Source organism: Scomber scombrus, chromosome 16 (genome assembly GCF_963691925.1).
Source record: "Scomber scombrus chromosome 16, fScoSco1.1, whole genome shotgun sequence".
In the NCBI taxonomy this organism is placed as follows: Eukaryota; Metazoa; Chordata; class Actinopteri; order Scombriformes; family Scombridae; genus Scomber; species Scomber scombrus.
In genome coordinates, this window is record NC_084985.1 from 23,028,741 (window position 1) to 23,043,343 (window position 14,603).

General features: G+C 38.9%; 2 protein-coding genes across 3 annotated transcripts in view; one reads left to right on the forward strand and one right to left on the reverse strand.

Annotated features, from left to right (window-relative positions):
- ctdp1 (CTD (carboxy-terminal domain, RNA polymerase II, polypeptide A) phosphatase, subunit 1) overlaps positions 1-2,612 on the reverse strand; it is a 63,900-nt gene extending 61,288 nt beyond the window's left edge. The window contains exons 1-2 of the mRNA XM_062436427.1: positions 2,179-2,612; positions 507-590 (exon numbers count right to left, since the gene is read on the reverse strand). Of these exons, the coding sequence (XP_062292411.1) occupies positions 507-590; positions 2,179-2,462 (368 nt within the window). The 5' untranslated portion in view covers positions 2,463-2,612. The remainder of the gene's footprint in view (positions 1-506; positions 591-2,178) is intronic.
- A 3,350-nt stretch (positions 2,613-5,962) lies between these two features.
- adck5 (aarF domain containing kinase 5) lies at positions 5,963-13,751 on the forward strand. Of its 2 annotated transcripts, XM_062435582.1 has the most exons (15): positions 5,963-6,083; positions 8,382-8,473; positions 8,561-8,710; positions 9,248-9,323; positions 10,433-10,633; positions 10,721-10,861; positions 11,138-11,251; positions 11,333-11,464; positions 11,558-11,641; positions 11,744-11,825; positions 11,907-11,985; positions 12,089-12,180; positions 12,348-12,600; positions 13,401-13,517; positions 13,613-13,751. In XM_062435582.1, exons 1-15 carry the CDS (start codon positions 6,060-6,062, stop codon positions 13,713-13,715), a joined length of 1,740 nt encoding a protein of 579 aa, XP_062291566.1. In that variant the 5' UTR covers positions 5,963-6,059; the 3' UTR covers positions 13,716-13,751. The 2 variants fall into 2 exon arrangements, with proteins under 2 accessions (XP_062291566.1, XP_062291567.1); XM_062435583.1 differs by lacking the exons at positions 5,963-6,083; positions 8,382-8,473 and having other exon boundaries at positions 8,646-8,710; positions 10,438-10,633.
- Positions 13,752-14,603: the final 852 nt, after the last annotated feature.

Genomic DNA, 14,603 nt, shown 5'->3' on the forward strand with positions numbered 1-14,603 from the left:
CAAACTATCTGCCTTCAATAACAGCAACACTTGTACTGGATCCTAACTGACTGCTGTACACTTGACATCTTAATCAAACTGACACAAGGAGAGTTTAGAGTGTGAACACTTGATCTATAACCTGAGTTGTATTCATTTCTTTCTGTATGATCTCGGGTGCCCTCTGATGGTATCAAATAATACAGAATCCACCACAAATACTTCTAGTCATCCCCCAAAAAGTCAATATGAATCAGCGCTGAATTGTTTCCTCACTGAATGTAATGTTTACTCTTGTGTTTCTTTGACGGGGATGTTTTGGCAGCTCGTGAAATGTCAAAGAGTTCAAGTGTCAAACATCATCCTTAGAATGAACAGGGTGGGAAACTACAACCAGCCAACCAGATACTGGCAAAATATAAACGTGGCACACAAAATAATGATTTAAGATTGAGTTGCTGGTGAATTTGAACATTTAAAAGTGAATTTCCCATGGTGAAAGAGCGACAGTGTTTGCATGTCCTTACTGAGTCAGGTCCTGGCCGCACTCGGCGCACAAACCCTTCATCACTATCGGATGGCTGCATTCTTCTATTCTGATGATGACCCCGCTGAAAAAATACAGAAGAGACAAAACAGTTAGCAGTGCATTAGTCCCATCTTTTGGCGAGATTCACATTTAATAAACATGTTAGATTAAACATCTGCTTTAGTGCAGCCAGTGTAGAAATGCAACTTATTAAAAGACACAACCGAAAAAATCTAGAACTTGCACCACACAGGGTCATTGTGAGTCTCAAAGCTGTGTGTTGGTGATTTGTTTTGGATTAACTGGTAATTGTTAGGTTATTCCTTTAGAGAACAACTTGTAAATCCCCTCAACTAACCATGTCTGCAATTACAGTAATGAGTATGTAGCTTGTTGAGACACTCGCTGTTGCTTTGCTTTGTAATTAGGACACCACAGTTCTTACTATTGATGTAAACAAACCTTTTTATAGCAGTGGAAAACATCGCTGTGTTGGAAAGAGTTGCTGTGTGGTGTGAGTCCGTGTACTAAAAGACTTGTTGAATACAAACTTGGGGTGCATTATCCCCCCTGTTGGTTATAGGTTATAGAGTATTTATTTCACTATATCGAGCTAACACTGACAAAAATGTGTCCTGATGAGCTGCAGTGAAATATGTTTCCTATTATTTTTTGATATAATATGCAAGCAGGACTGGATCATCAGTCTGGGCCAGTCTCCTACCTGTCAACCTACAGAGCTGCTGTCAAGCTCAACAGAAGCAGACAAGCTACTACACGTTGGTTTGCCTTCAAAATAAAAGGCAAAAAAAAAATGTTTGGCTTGTGCACCTAGACTAAAATTATAACATATGAAAGATATTCCACGATATTCTAAAAAAAATTACCCATACACTTGTTTCTTGTTTCTAACTAGAAAATTACGATAATTGAATATAACTAAATTTCCTTACAGATCCCCTCCAGACAAGTTTTAAGAGGTCTGTTAAGCACTCTGTTAAATACTTATGTTGTGTCAGTATATAATATTGTTACACTCCTGAAAATTAAATATCCTCCTTCTCCCCTTCCAGGATCTCTAAATATGCAAATATGTTTCATCTTAAAAGTTTAACTGCCTGATGAAACATCTCCTATTTCCCTGAAAAGTTCATTCTCAGTGTTTGTATGCTGAAGGCTTCAAGTGTTCATGAGTTTCACACTTGTAGAAGTTTACTATTGGACCAGTATTGGCTCTAAACTAGTTGTGATGTCACAAATCCTGCTTTTAAGCTCACCGCTTAAAATCTGATTTTAACTCAATTCTGTGAAACTTTGAGCAAATAAATGTCAAAACAAAAAACAGCTTTCTAGTGTCAAACTGCACATACATCTTTCTGCACACTGAAGCTCGATAGTGTATTTGTATGTTTGAATGGAGTGTTTAAAAAGGAAAAGACAGTCTTATTTTGAAGGTCCTGGCCGTTACTCCGCGTGCTTATTTTGACGCACTTGGCAGTTTGTGGACGTTAACTTAGCACCTGTACTTAGCAGTGTTAGCTCGCTAGCTAGCTAGCATAACATTACGGGTGAAGAGCGCAAAGTAGAAGCGACACTACAACTGACATGTCGCCTGTAGTTCCTCCAGGTGCGACTCATATTAACGAGCTATAGCAGGCACAGTGACTCACCCGGGAGGTATGACCTGTCCGAGTTGACAGCATAGCTCCTTGACTACTCCAGCACGGTCCGACTTCACCTTCTTCTCTGGCAGTCTGGCAGCTCCCTTCTCCTCTGGAGGTATAGGAACGCACAGTGCTAGCACGGAGTCCACGTTAACGAGGGTCCCAGGTTTAACTTTCCACTCCAAGAGCCGCAGAGGGTGAGCTTCGAGCGGCCAACATATGTCTGCCACCTGCACCGCGGGCCCCTCCGCTCCAGCACCGCCGCCAGAGTCTGCAGGAGGATCCTCCATCTGCTCCGCACTTCCCCAAAAAACCTTAACTTTGTACCGACGGTCCTCTTAAAACGTATCCACTAGACCCCGCAGTGCCCTGTCAATCATTAAAACTCTCACAGTCACCTGCATCAAGGAGAATTAAAACAAAAGTGCCCCCGTAGCTAGCGCGTACAGTCAGCTATGTTCGCTCTTCCCGCCCGTAAGCGATATTTTTTTCCTAGGATGGCAAAGTCGTGACCCGCCCTCTTCTGCCTCTGATTGGCTCGCCTCAGATATTCATACCCTAACCCTAACGAATCTCACTGCTCGTGCTTACACCGAACAAACCCAAGCAACGAAGGCAGCGAGTATTAGCCAATCAGAGGCAGGATAAGGCGGGTCATAAATTTGCTGTCCTAGTGAAAAAACATTAGTCTCTCGTAAACAGGAAAGCGCAACACTGCAGCTACCGCATCCGGTATACTGTCGCCAGTGTATGTGAGAAAACGCTCAGGTTTATAACACGTTTTCCATTGAAGGTTTGAAAATGTAGAAGCTCATTAAACACTAGCACCATGGTTAACCAATACTTAACAACGTTACTGTTGTTGTAAGAACAACAATTTCCCTCCATTTATTGTCTAGTGATACAACACGTGAGTGCTGGTCCTTACTGACAGCACACCCTGCATGTTTTTTTTACGCGACGCTGAAGTTAGCTTCTGTTTCGTCAATGATAGTTTGCGGCTATTGATTTTTTTTTTTTTTTTTTTTTTTTTACCACTTACACTCATGAAAAAGTTGTTAATATCATAGCAAAATCTGTTTAAACCTTCCTATCAGCTTTGTGAAACCTTTATTTTACTAACTAAAAAACACAAAAGTCAGTTTCACCATCCATAACACATTGTATCAAAAAGCACTATACTACATGTCAAGTCTTACTACTACTACTACTACTACTACTACTAATGATAATAATAATGATCTGGTCCAGATTTGACGAGTCTACATGGGGTTTTTGTTCTAGACCTGGTGTCATGTGGTCTGTAAATTGCCCTTTATCTGTTTTCACAAATAGAATAAAGGTTCCACAAATCTGAAACTGTTTTAATGACTCTCTGGAGTCTCCTGGGTAATCTAGTCCAGATTTTTCAGTTTTCAAAGCAAAATAAATGTTTAACTAAAGCTTTTGCTGCGATTACACTCTTTCACAAATGTATACTTATATGCATCTCTATCCCAAACACTGCATATTTAAATACGAAACGGAGGCTAACTTCAGAGTCGTTGTTTTTCCCCTGCAAGTTTACAACCATTATTTTTGAAAGTTTACCCCGTTTCCGGTCATGCAGAGCTAAATGTAGTGAGCTTGTTACGATCAGAAACGCACATGCGACGCAGTGTTTCAAGTGTCATAAACATGAAAGCTCAACAAAATGTGACTGTAATAGAATGAAAATAGTATTATTATCATTTACTTTTGAGTTGTTTTTCTTCCTCCTAACACTTCCCACAGCCTGAGCACAGCTGATGTAAGATGATGTAACAAGGAAATAATACTCTAACGTCCCATGTGGCACAGTCAGCTTTAGCAGGCTTGTTTACATGTGCTTGCTCATACACTACTGTAATGAAAATAGACTGTTTCATAAACACGCAATGGACCCACACTGATTAATGTGTACTATAAGTAGAGTTATAAATCATACTTCATAAGTTACATTTCTGACCTTCGATCAAGGTCATATCAGTTAAATGGACTTTAGAGCTTTTAAATATGAGCTATAGTTAATATTGGAATTACAGGTTAATATTGGGATGTACGGATGGAGGAGGAGACATGAATAACAAGTGAATACGCAACTTTGACAAAAAAAAGAAAAAGGCTCGGACCACGCCGTCTGATCAATGACGTTTTATTAGATACCTCCTACCAGAGAGTCCGTCATCAAGATGCATCACTGTCTTATCCTGAGCAGTTTCATGGGGAGAGACATTTCTGTGCCTGGTAAAAGCTCAAGGTTCATATTTCATGTCTGATAAGAGACATAATATTGATAATAACTGGCCAATCAGATCTTGTCGTGTTGGACCTCCTTAATTGCTCTCACAGGATGTTATTATGGATGAGAAAAAAATCTCTCAAAAATGTGTTTTGCTCATTGTTACTTCACTTGGATGTTTGGTGTTTACTGTGCATGATGATTCATTTGCAGAGTTGTTTTCACATTCATCTGATGAGAGGAAAAGTTTCTCACCTTCCAATATGCAACTTACACAAGTGGGACGTCCAGTAGGCATACGCTGACAGGAGACATCTGGATGATTTGCATATTTATAGATTATCATTTTTTTAATGAGGGAAAGTTTATAATCAATACGACACTCATTTATTTTCAGCTTACACCTAAATTACATCACAGCAGGAGAAAAGTGTACTTTCATGAAGAAACCGATAGAAGCTGTGTAGTAATGAATGATTACTTTAATATTTTTTCGGCTTTGGAACGATCCACCTGAGGAAATAATGCAGAATCAGTAACTTCTTTTAAATCACTTCTTTAAAGTCCTTTCCACAGTCTAGCCTTTATGTGATATCGTCTGTTCATGTCAATGTCTTTTTATTTAATTGTTTATTTTATAATCTCTTTCATCATATCCTCACTGTATTTCATTGTCTTCTACTTTCATCTGGTTAATGTTGCCCTTGTTACTGTTCTCTGTGTTTTATGTCTTTGCTTTGTATGTCAAAACACTTTGTAAACTCTGTTTTTAAAAGATGCTTTATAAAGTTATTATTATTATTATTGTTGTTATTAATTAATACAAAATGTTATCACTCACTTAAGCTGTACAGCGTTTGTTTAAATTGATCAATTTAGATAGATAGATAGATAGATAGATAGATAGATAGATAGATAGATAGATAGATAGATAGATAGATAGATAGATAGATCATTTATTGATCATTCGCAGTAAATAGCTTGGTTTACAGCAGCAACCTCCACAATTTACAAGACAGCCACACGTAACATCACATAGAAACACATCTTTAACTATCCAATGTAAAAACACTAAAAACGTACTTTTAAAAATAACCCAAAATTGTACGAATAAAACAAATATATGTATAAATATATTTAATAAATAATCATAAAAAAGTGCCCTGCAGTATCTAAAAATGATCTAAAAGATATAAAACCTAGAAGAAGAAAAAAAGGCTGAATAATATAATTTAACTGTTTATTGACACATCATTGAATTTAATTTTAACTGCATAATTAAAATGTAATCACTCAATTAAGCTGTATAGTGTTTGAAATGAATCAATTCATCTAATGATTATTATTAACAATTCAAATGATTGTTAATGTCAATTATTAAGCACTAAATAACGCTCTCTAAAGCCACCAGGACCGTATTTTGTCCACTGAACATGTTAAAAGCGAAAGCGGAAGTGAGCAGCAGTGAATCCTCTTGCGCTTACTCTCCGGCTGCACCAATAGTAGGCATGCTAGGGACTAGCTGGCGATCAATTAAAGAGGTGATAGGCTACCAGTCAACCGTCTACATCGTACATGGGAAGGACACTTTGGACACTTGTTCATCAGTGTGAGCAGAGCAGGAAGCATGACAGGGGAGACCTTCAGAGTGGTAAATGAACCATATTTCCTTATTATCTATAGCACGGTCAGTTAGCTGGTTGACCAATAGTTAGCTAAAGTTAGCAGCTGGTTTTAGCAACAGTTACTAGCTAGACTCATATAAGGTATTAAAGAAGCTAAGCTGCATTTAATTGGACGTGTAAATCACAGACTGAGTGTGTGACTGTGATTGTTTGACATTGGTGTGTCTTAAGCTTTTGACTGCTACTGTGTGTGACTATCAAGGTTGCCCACATTTGTATTCATTTGTATTGGTGTGTATAATTTAACTGCTAGCTGTTCACTGTTAATCATGAACTAATAATGACATACTCTATTTATAATGTTAGTGTATGTGAGATGAAATCAAACAGCACTGATTGTATCTCCTCATTCACTGTGGTTGCATTGATTGTGTTGATGGGGAAACTGTCCTCAGAGAAGTGACAGAGTTTGTTTTGCACTCAGGTCCCTGACATCACTGCTATCTGTAAATCAACTTGGCAGCAGTGGACACATTTTGTCCCTCAAATGCAGATTGAAACAACAAATACAGTACCCTGGCTTGTCATGTTGGCCTTGATGTAGAACCCCTTCCCCCTCCTCTACTCTTGCCTTCCCATCACAAACTCACAAACACACAAACGCACACACACACACACACACACTCACTATCAGTGACAGTCAGACTAATAGATATCAGCAGGGCAGCTCATCAACCCCCGCTTTTACTAAACAACCATAACGAATGGCGAACAAATGACATGTTACACAAACAGATCAGAGCCGTTAAAACTGAGGGTTTAGGAAGATACGGCTTACCTTTTGGGGTTCTAAACAATTAGTTGATCTGTCCGTTAGCCAGTTAACAGAACATTTTGATCATCCTAATAAGTGTTTTCTTACTTAGTTCCAGCTACTCAATCATTAAATCATCATACAGGCCTGTCACGATAACTACTTTTATTGGAGGAGGAATAATCGCGATAAAATATCTCATAGAAATAGCTGTCTATGTGATGTTAAAATCTGTATCCTACCTATAACTACTTGGAGTTTATTGTCATTTACATCTTCACTCGTAACAAACTTCACTGCGGAGTTCTGGAAAGAGGTTCAAAACTTCATATTCTGTTCCATTCCTTGACCTTGTGATTCAAATTATGACTAAATAGCAAACAGAATAAAGCAGGGAATGCTGAAACCACACCACACAGGCAGTTAACCACATGTGGTTGGCCGTTGGAGATAAAGAGATATTACAAACTATTGTTAGTTCCTTTCCATATTTCAAGCCCATCAAATTATTGTACGTTGGTATAATCAGTTGGTACCACAGATTCCCACCTCCTGAATAACACTAATGTTGGGGGTGTCACCCCTATACAAACCTAATTAAGATATAAATGTCTTCCTAGGTCTGTCACGATAACTACTTTTGTTGGACGATATAATGTGTCAGAAATAATCGTGATAAATTATATTATAGTCATTTTAAGATCATTTTATAACACTGATATAATGATAATATAATAGCATAATAATGCAAGGGGGATTGGAGAGTGGGGGCTGCTCTTCTGTAAAAACACAGACTGTCATTATGGTTGGGGACAGAGTTATTTACCTTTAATTCCAGCGGTGCAGCTCGCTTCTTCAGTCTCCACTCAGGACGTACACAGTGAGGAATGGAGGACACTACTCGCTTAGCCAATGTGACATGAATAGCCTCTTATCTGTTAATGTGAAGTGTGGCAATATTCATGTCAAAAAATTATCAAGGTCATGTCCATTTATCATATGAATAATCCATATAGAGGCATGATGAAGTTGATAATTACGTTATTGTACGATAAGTCGATAACGTAATATTGTGTAAAATAAATGAAAAAAATTGAATGGAGAAAGCAGAATGGATTTTTTTTAAACACAGTTTTAGATAAAGTAGACTGTAAAGGGGAATTATGGTAAGCAGAATTACCTTTTTAATTGTGGCCTCTCAACAAGCACAATAATCTAAATGATGATAGTAAAATAAACTGAAACATCCTTTGCTGAAGACAGAAGAAAATGGAAGATAAATATAGTCAATGGGTTGTTTTATTGCAGCCTAGCCATTCTGACACAGTTGGCATGCTGTTTAATGGACCTAGTGCTGTAATGTTGTAAAAAGACTGCACTGATGCTGTAGGTCATGACTGTTAAGAAATGTCAGTCAATCAATCAATCATGTAAATAATGAATGAGCTTTTTTTGTTTTGACGATTAGTTTTTGATCAGGGTTTTCACGCAGCGCTCATCTTCTCTCTAGTTAAGGTTATGTCAGCATCACGTGGCTCTGCTGCGGAGATATCCACATCCCGGCTCATCACTCCAAACAACCAGATCCTTCAGTTCACTCAGGTATCAAATACCAATCACAACACATGTGAATTTATCCATGAGGATATCTCGGTTCTTGTATAATGGGATTGTTTCCTCCTTTTTAAGGGAAGGTAAGCGCAGAGGGTTGCTATGGAAGACACTCGTTGGCGTCACCGTTGGCGTGCCTGTGGCGGTGGGTGTCCGCTACGCCGTGTCAGAACCCAGAGAGAGGAGGAAGATGAGGATCGTGATTGAAGGATTCGGTCGGTTCTGCAGGTTTGTCACATGTACCGAATCAGTTCAGATCACAGGACTGATTCCTCCACATTTTTTAAAATGTATTATTGTACTGTATTATTTTGGTCCATTTGACCTATTATACTATTCAAAATAAAGACCAAGAAGAGCACAATAGTTTTTTGTAATAACCGCGTCTTAAAATCATTAGAATTATTTCAGTTTAGAAATCAGAGTCATAGTTATTGGACAGGTGAATTCAAAGTTGCAAGGTCTCTGACTCAGTTTCGCAGCATCTCTTTAAGTATGCATACTCAGTGCCAAAACTTAAGTACAGAAAGAAATCCCCATCATAATGTTATAATTAAATTCCATGTTTTCTGGTTCCACTAACATCCTGAGTTGATTTTCTAATTAATCTACATGTTGTCATTTAAAAACCTATCATTTACCTCAAGCGTTGCCAAAACAGATCACTCACATTCCCTGCTGGTGTTCGTTCCTGTTTGTGTCACGTTACGATTTCAGTCAAACCCTTTTTAAGTCTCAGTGAGCTTCTTATCTGTGTGTCCTCAGATCTCTCTCTGTGGGAATTTTTATCTCTTTGGATTACTGGTGGACCACCAATGTGGCTATTCGTGGTCTAGATGAGGTAAGTTCCATGTGATGAAAAGGGGTCTGGGTAGGTTTGGTCACTATGGCTGGAGCTTTTTAAACTTCTCAATGTGACCACTGGTCTGATTTGGATAATATGTGCAGGGATGGTGCATCTCTTCATTGTACTAAGGCAGTAATGCATTTTGGCGCTGGGCCTTCGTGTTTTGAAACGCGTAATTAGCTCTATTTCATTTAGGGCCAAAATATGTTGCTATAAAAAGGTTTTGGTGTAGTTAAGCACATGTTGGATCCTCACGACGCCCGTACACTGCAACAGAAACACTTGTTAGAAGCTTTGAACAGCATCTGAAACCCCTTTTCCCCACACACATTTCTGACATTAAAATTTGATGTGGCTGTGTCCAACAATTTCTGTTAACTGTATTTTCATTACTTACACAACAATGTGTATCACTTTTTATATGTACAGGTGAGTGCAATACTATGAATACCTTCCAGGACAAAATATAAACTGTTATCCCCATATTCAAACCATTATCGCCAAGTCTTCCCCCACCTTAAAGGTTCCCATACGATGTCTGATTTTGGGCTGTCCCAGAGGATAGTTGATAGTTGATCAGTAGAGAAATGTGGCAAAATATCTAGTCATCAGTCAAATGTGGCGGTTTTAAATTGTCCACGACCGATGATTGCCGAATCCAGATTCTGACAGTATAGGAAATTAAGGATCAAATTGTCTAAATATAACTGCGGCTACAACTTACATTTACAAACCAACTGATCTACGAACCATAAGCTACTACTATGTAGTGTCGGGACATGGTAAGCATTATTTTTTAATACAGAAAAATAAATCTGGATATATGTGTTAAGGTTATGATGGAATTGTAATATGGCTGTTAACACATAGTTTATGGCCTCCTGAAGTTAGTGATTCTTTGTCCCCGTCATTACTGTAATATTACACAGCAAATCACACTCCACATTTAGTCAAAGGTTTCATTGGTGTTCTCTGAGGTCTTTCCTTTTTTAACATACATTAACTGCATCAAGGGTGGTGCACTTGTTGCTTGTGATTTTCTGTCACTGTGGGTGTTAACACCGTGTGGACAATAATGTCTTGCTTCTGTCCTCGCCTGCTAGAGCAGCCCATCCTACTTGGCCGAGATGTCAGCTTGCCACCAAAGGGCAGCAGAGTACATGGTGGAAGGAGCCATAAAGAATGGAGGAATATACATCAAACTCGGCCAAGGTCTGTGTTCCTTTAACCACCTGCTACCCCCCGAGTACATCCGCACCCTGCAAGTACTTGAAGACAAGGCATTGAACAGGAAGTACAAAGAGGTGAGAACTGCAACATAAACAAGGCACGTGGTTCAGCCAGAGAGGACAGCCTGACATTTCTCAGGATCATGTTTTTGTCTGCAACAGGTGGATGCTCTCTTCCAAGAAGACTTCAACAAAAGCCCAGATGAGCTTTTTAAGAAGTTTGACTATGAACCGATTGCTGCTGCCAGCTTGGCCCAGGTCCATAAGGCAGAACTGTTTAATGGAACATCTGTCGCTGTGAAGGCAAGTACTCATTTTTAGACCAAAGTCAACTTTATCCATCATTTATTTCCCCTTTTGCCAACTTTTTTGATCTGGCACAGCATTCCTAGAAAGTGAAGGGGCCTATTGAATAGACCATACCAGTCACGAAGTCATGCCACCTCCTGCATTACCAACCACCTGGAAAATATATCGCCTTATATTCCACTGGTTCCCGATAAGATGAAAACATCTCCCGGAACTTGCATGAAAAGAACGTTTAGCATAATTATTCTTGTTGAACTGTCGTTCACACAGGTGCAGTACATCGATCTCAGAGATCGGTTTGATGGTGATATCCGAACATTGGAGATCCTGTTGGATATCGTTAAGTTCATGCACCCCAGCTTTGGGTTCAGATGGGTCCTCAAGGTCAGAAAAATGGTGATATTTCTTGTCCAACCTATTGTACAGTGTATGCTTGAGAGAATGATATAATTGTGATTTCTGCAGGACTTGAAGGGAACATTGGCTCAAGAGCTGGACTTTGAGAATGAAGCCAGGAATTCTGAGCGGTGCGCCGAGGAGCTGAAACACCTCAAATTTGTTGTTGTACCCAAAGTCTTTTGGGAACAAACTAGTAAAGTGAGTTTATTATTTATGGTCAAAAATAACTGGGCATCCATACTTTCTCTTTGGCTAAAAGCTTCTTCATGTTTTATTCTCCCCAATTCAAAGAGAGTGTTGACGGCAGAGTTTTGCAACGGCTGCAAAATCAACAACGTGGAAGAAATTAAAAGACAAGGATTAAGTTTGAAAGATGTAAGTTGATGCAGTCCATACAACAAATTACACTGAGAGTGGAGTGTCATCAGAAAAAAACACTGTCTGAAAGAAATGCCTCATCAACTGTTTGTTTTTCAGACTTCTGATAAACTGATCCGAGCGTTTGCTGAGCAAATATTCTACACCGGTTTCATCCATGCTGACCCTCACCCAGGAAATGGTAGGTAGGTTAGTCTGTGTGTATGATGCTCTCTTGGACTATTTTATTAATTATCTTACATCAATGTTTCTGTGTTTGCAGTACTAGTGAGACGAGGTCCAGATAGAAAGGTAGAGTTGGTGCTCTTGGACCATGGCTTGTACGAATTCCTTAGTCAACGGTAAGATTGGGATGACCCACGTTTATTGAAAACCTTTCAAAAACCATTGACCAGTTACGGCTAATGAAAAAAAGTCTTCAATTTCTGTCAACTTCGACTTTAGTAACAGAGTGGCCCTTTGTAAACTGTGGAGGTCCATAGTCCTGCGTGATAAGGCAGCAATGGAGAAGTACGCCAATGCCCTTGGAGTCAAAGGTGATGACTTCATTCATTCATTAGTATTTATCTTTATTTCAGCAAGTTTTTTCTGCTAAATACAATATTTAATTAGATTCGATAAAGATCCTGACGGAACGACCAAATTGCGGAGACAAGTAAAATATAATGTAACAAATTCATTTCTTACCTTATTTGCTCTGTAGAGTACTTCCTCTTCAGCGAGATGCTGCTGCAGCGACCCATCAACATGCGGGAGCTGGGTCTGTCCAACATACTGAGTCGCGAGGAGACGACCTACATGCGCCAAATGGCCGTCCACCGCTTCGACAGCATCATGCAGGTGCTGAAGTCGATGCCCAGGCCGATGCTGCTGGTCTTCCGCAACATCAACACGGTCCGAAGCATCAACATCACTCTGGGAGCTCCGGTAGACCGCTACTTCGTCATGGCCAAGAGGTCAGTGCAGCCAACGATTCCAGGCCGACATGATTCGATTTTCAACGTTTACAAATTTGTTATCTGTAGTTCTCAAAGAAAACCGGTTCGCCCATTAAAATTACAACACACACCACACCCATTCCTAAACGTAAAACAGCAACATCTACTAGTTCCAACATGTTCCATTAATAACTAATGGTTACTTTGACATCTGGTGCACAGACTTACTGAGTACACATTACCTGTACTGAATTCAGAATTGGGGTAGAAAGAATACATAACATAATATCATAGTATTTGATAAGCTTATTCGTGTATTTCTAGATGTATATATTGAGCGTTTTTTCTCCAGCACATGATTCCTGGAAGTACTAGTGAACTGTAAACTACAAACAATTAGACAAATGGAAATTCTTTATTTGTTCCTTGTCTGGTCAGAGGATTCAATGAGGTAATTATTGTTAAAGTATTTTCTCAGGAAACCTTGCCCAACAGAAGTTAATTAGTAATTCATTTTTATTTTTATAGCGCCAAATCACAACAGAAGTGATCTCAGAGCACCTTTCACATAGAGCCATCTTTTAGTACAACTTACTTGCTAATTACCACCCAGCTGTTTATAATGGACTGTAACTGCTGATAATCACTGCAGTGGTGCTAGTCTGAGCCAACACACCTAAATCTATTCTCACCCTGCTAGCTCGCATTGTTACCTGCTGAATAATGACTTGCCTACGACCCAGATCAAAGTGTGTTGCTGAATGATAACTTACCTGCATATTTAGGCTCACTTGCTTGACATCACTTTTGGTTTTCAGTGCAGTGCGAGGTTGGGGAAAGATCCAGTCAGACAAAGAGGGGATGCTGCCCAGGTTCTGGGTCTTCCGTTGGGTCAGGACAACGTGGGAGAGCTTCAAGTTTGAAATGGCTTTGAGGTAAAGACTCAGTGAGTTTCTGTCAGTAGTGCAGTTAATATTTACTTCTTTGCAACCACAACTACTGACACATGAATAATTCGACTCTCTCGCAGATCGGAGACAGCGATGATGAATCTGACGCGTTCCTTGGTGAACCTGCTGTCTTACTTTGGTCTCATATCTCTGGACGCAGACATGTACGAGTACCTGAGGTAGTGCGCAGCTCACCAACACTTTTCTGAAGGAAAAAAAAGTTGAAGACATTTTCCAAGTCAAGCACAAGTTAATGCAAGCCAACCACTGGATAAGGAGCCTTTCACCACTGCAGCATGTGCTGCTAGTAACGGTGCTACTCAAGTGTGTGTATGTGCGCACTGTTTCAACACCAAATCATATCCTGAACTGATGTTTTAAAAATGGGTCAGAATTTATTACAATGCAGGACTGTAACTTTACAGTCTATTAGTTTTATTTAAATGAAGAAAATCACTTTTATTATACTTTTTATTTTATATTAATTCAATTTGTTTTAGTCTAATCTTGGTAGAGCAAATCTTTTTATAATCCAAATTTGATAGACTCAATTTTTTTTTTTTTTTTTTTTAAACAACTGGTTGTATCATCATGTCTAAACACATCAGCTGGATTCATTGTGTTCCTTGAGTATATAGTAATTGTACACTGGCTGTAAAAAGAAGCAAACATGAAGTCTTGCTCCATCTCCACTGAGATAAGATTGGATGCAAAAAATGTTTCTTTATGGTTTCCAGTGAAATTTTTCAGTCCCTCAAGAAACTGCAGCTTTATTCACAGCAATACAGATTATTACTAAATGTTAATCTGTCATATGAACACTTGATATTAATGTTTGTGATGAACTATTTCTGTTAAAGTTTATTTTGATGAAAGCTACTGAATACGGGAACCTTTTGGCATTTTGGTCTCAGTAGTTTTTGCTTTTCAACCATGACTACACACTCTGCAGGTTAAAAGAACAGTCTAGTGACACCTAACCAAATGTTTTTAAATTATTTTAACAGTGTTAATAAAATGTTCTACCTCCTTTTTTTAATGCACCCATGTCTTCATTACTTTCAGCTCAAT

Coding starts and splice junctions, on each gene's coding strand:
- adck5 (XM_062435582.1), top strand. CDS start 6,060: ATGACAGGGGAGACCTTCAGAGTG. Junction 11,642..11,743: donor AAGGATTAAGTTTGAAAGAT/GTAAGTTGATGC, acceptor TTTGTTTTTCAG/ACTTCTGATAAACTGATCCG. Junction 11,826..11,906: donor TGACCCTCACCCAGGAAATG/GTAGGTAGGTTA, acceptor CTGTGTTTGCAG/TACTAGTGAGACGAGGTCCA.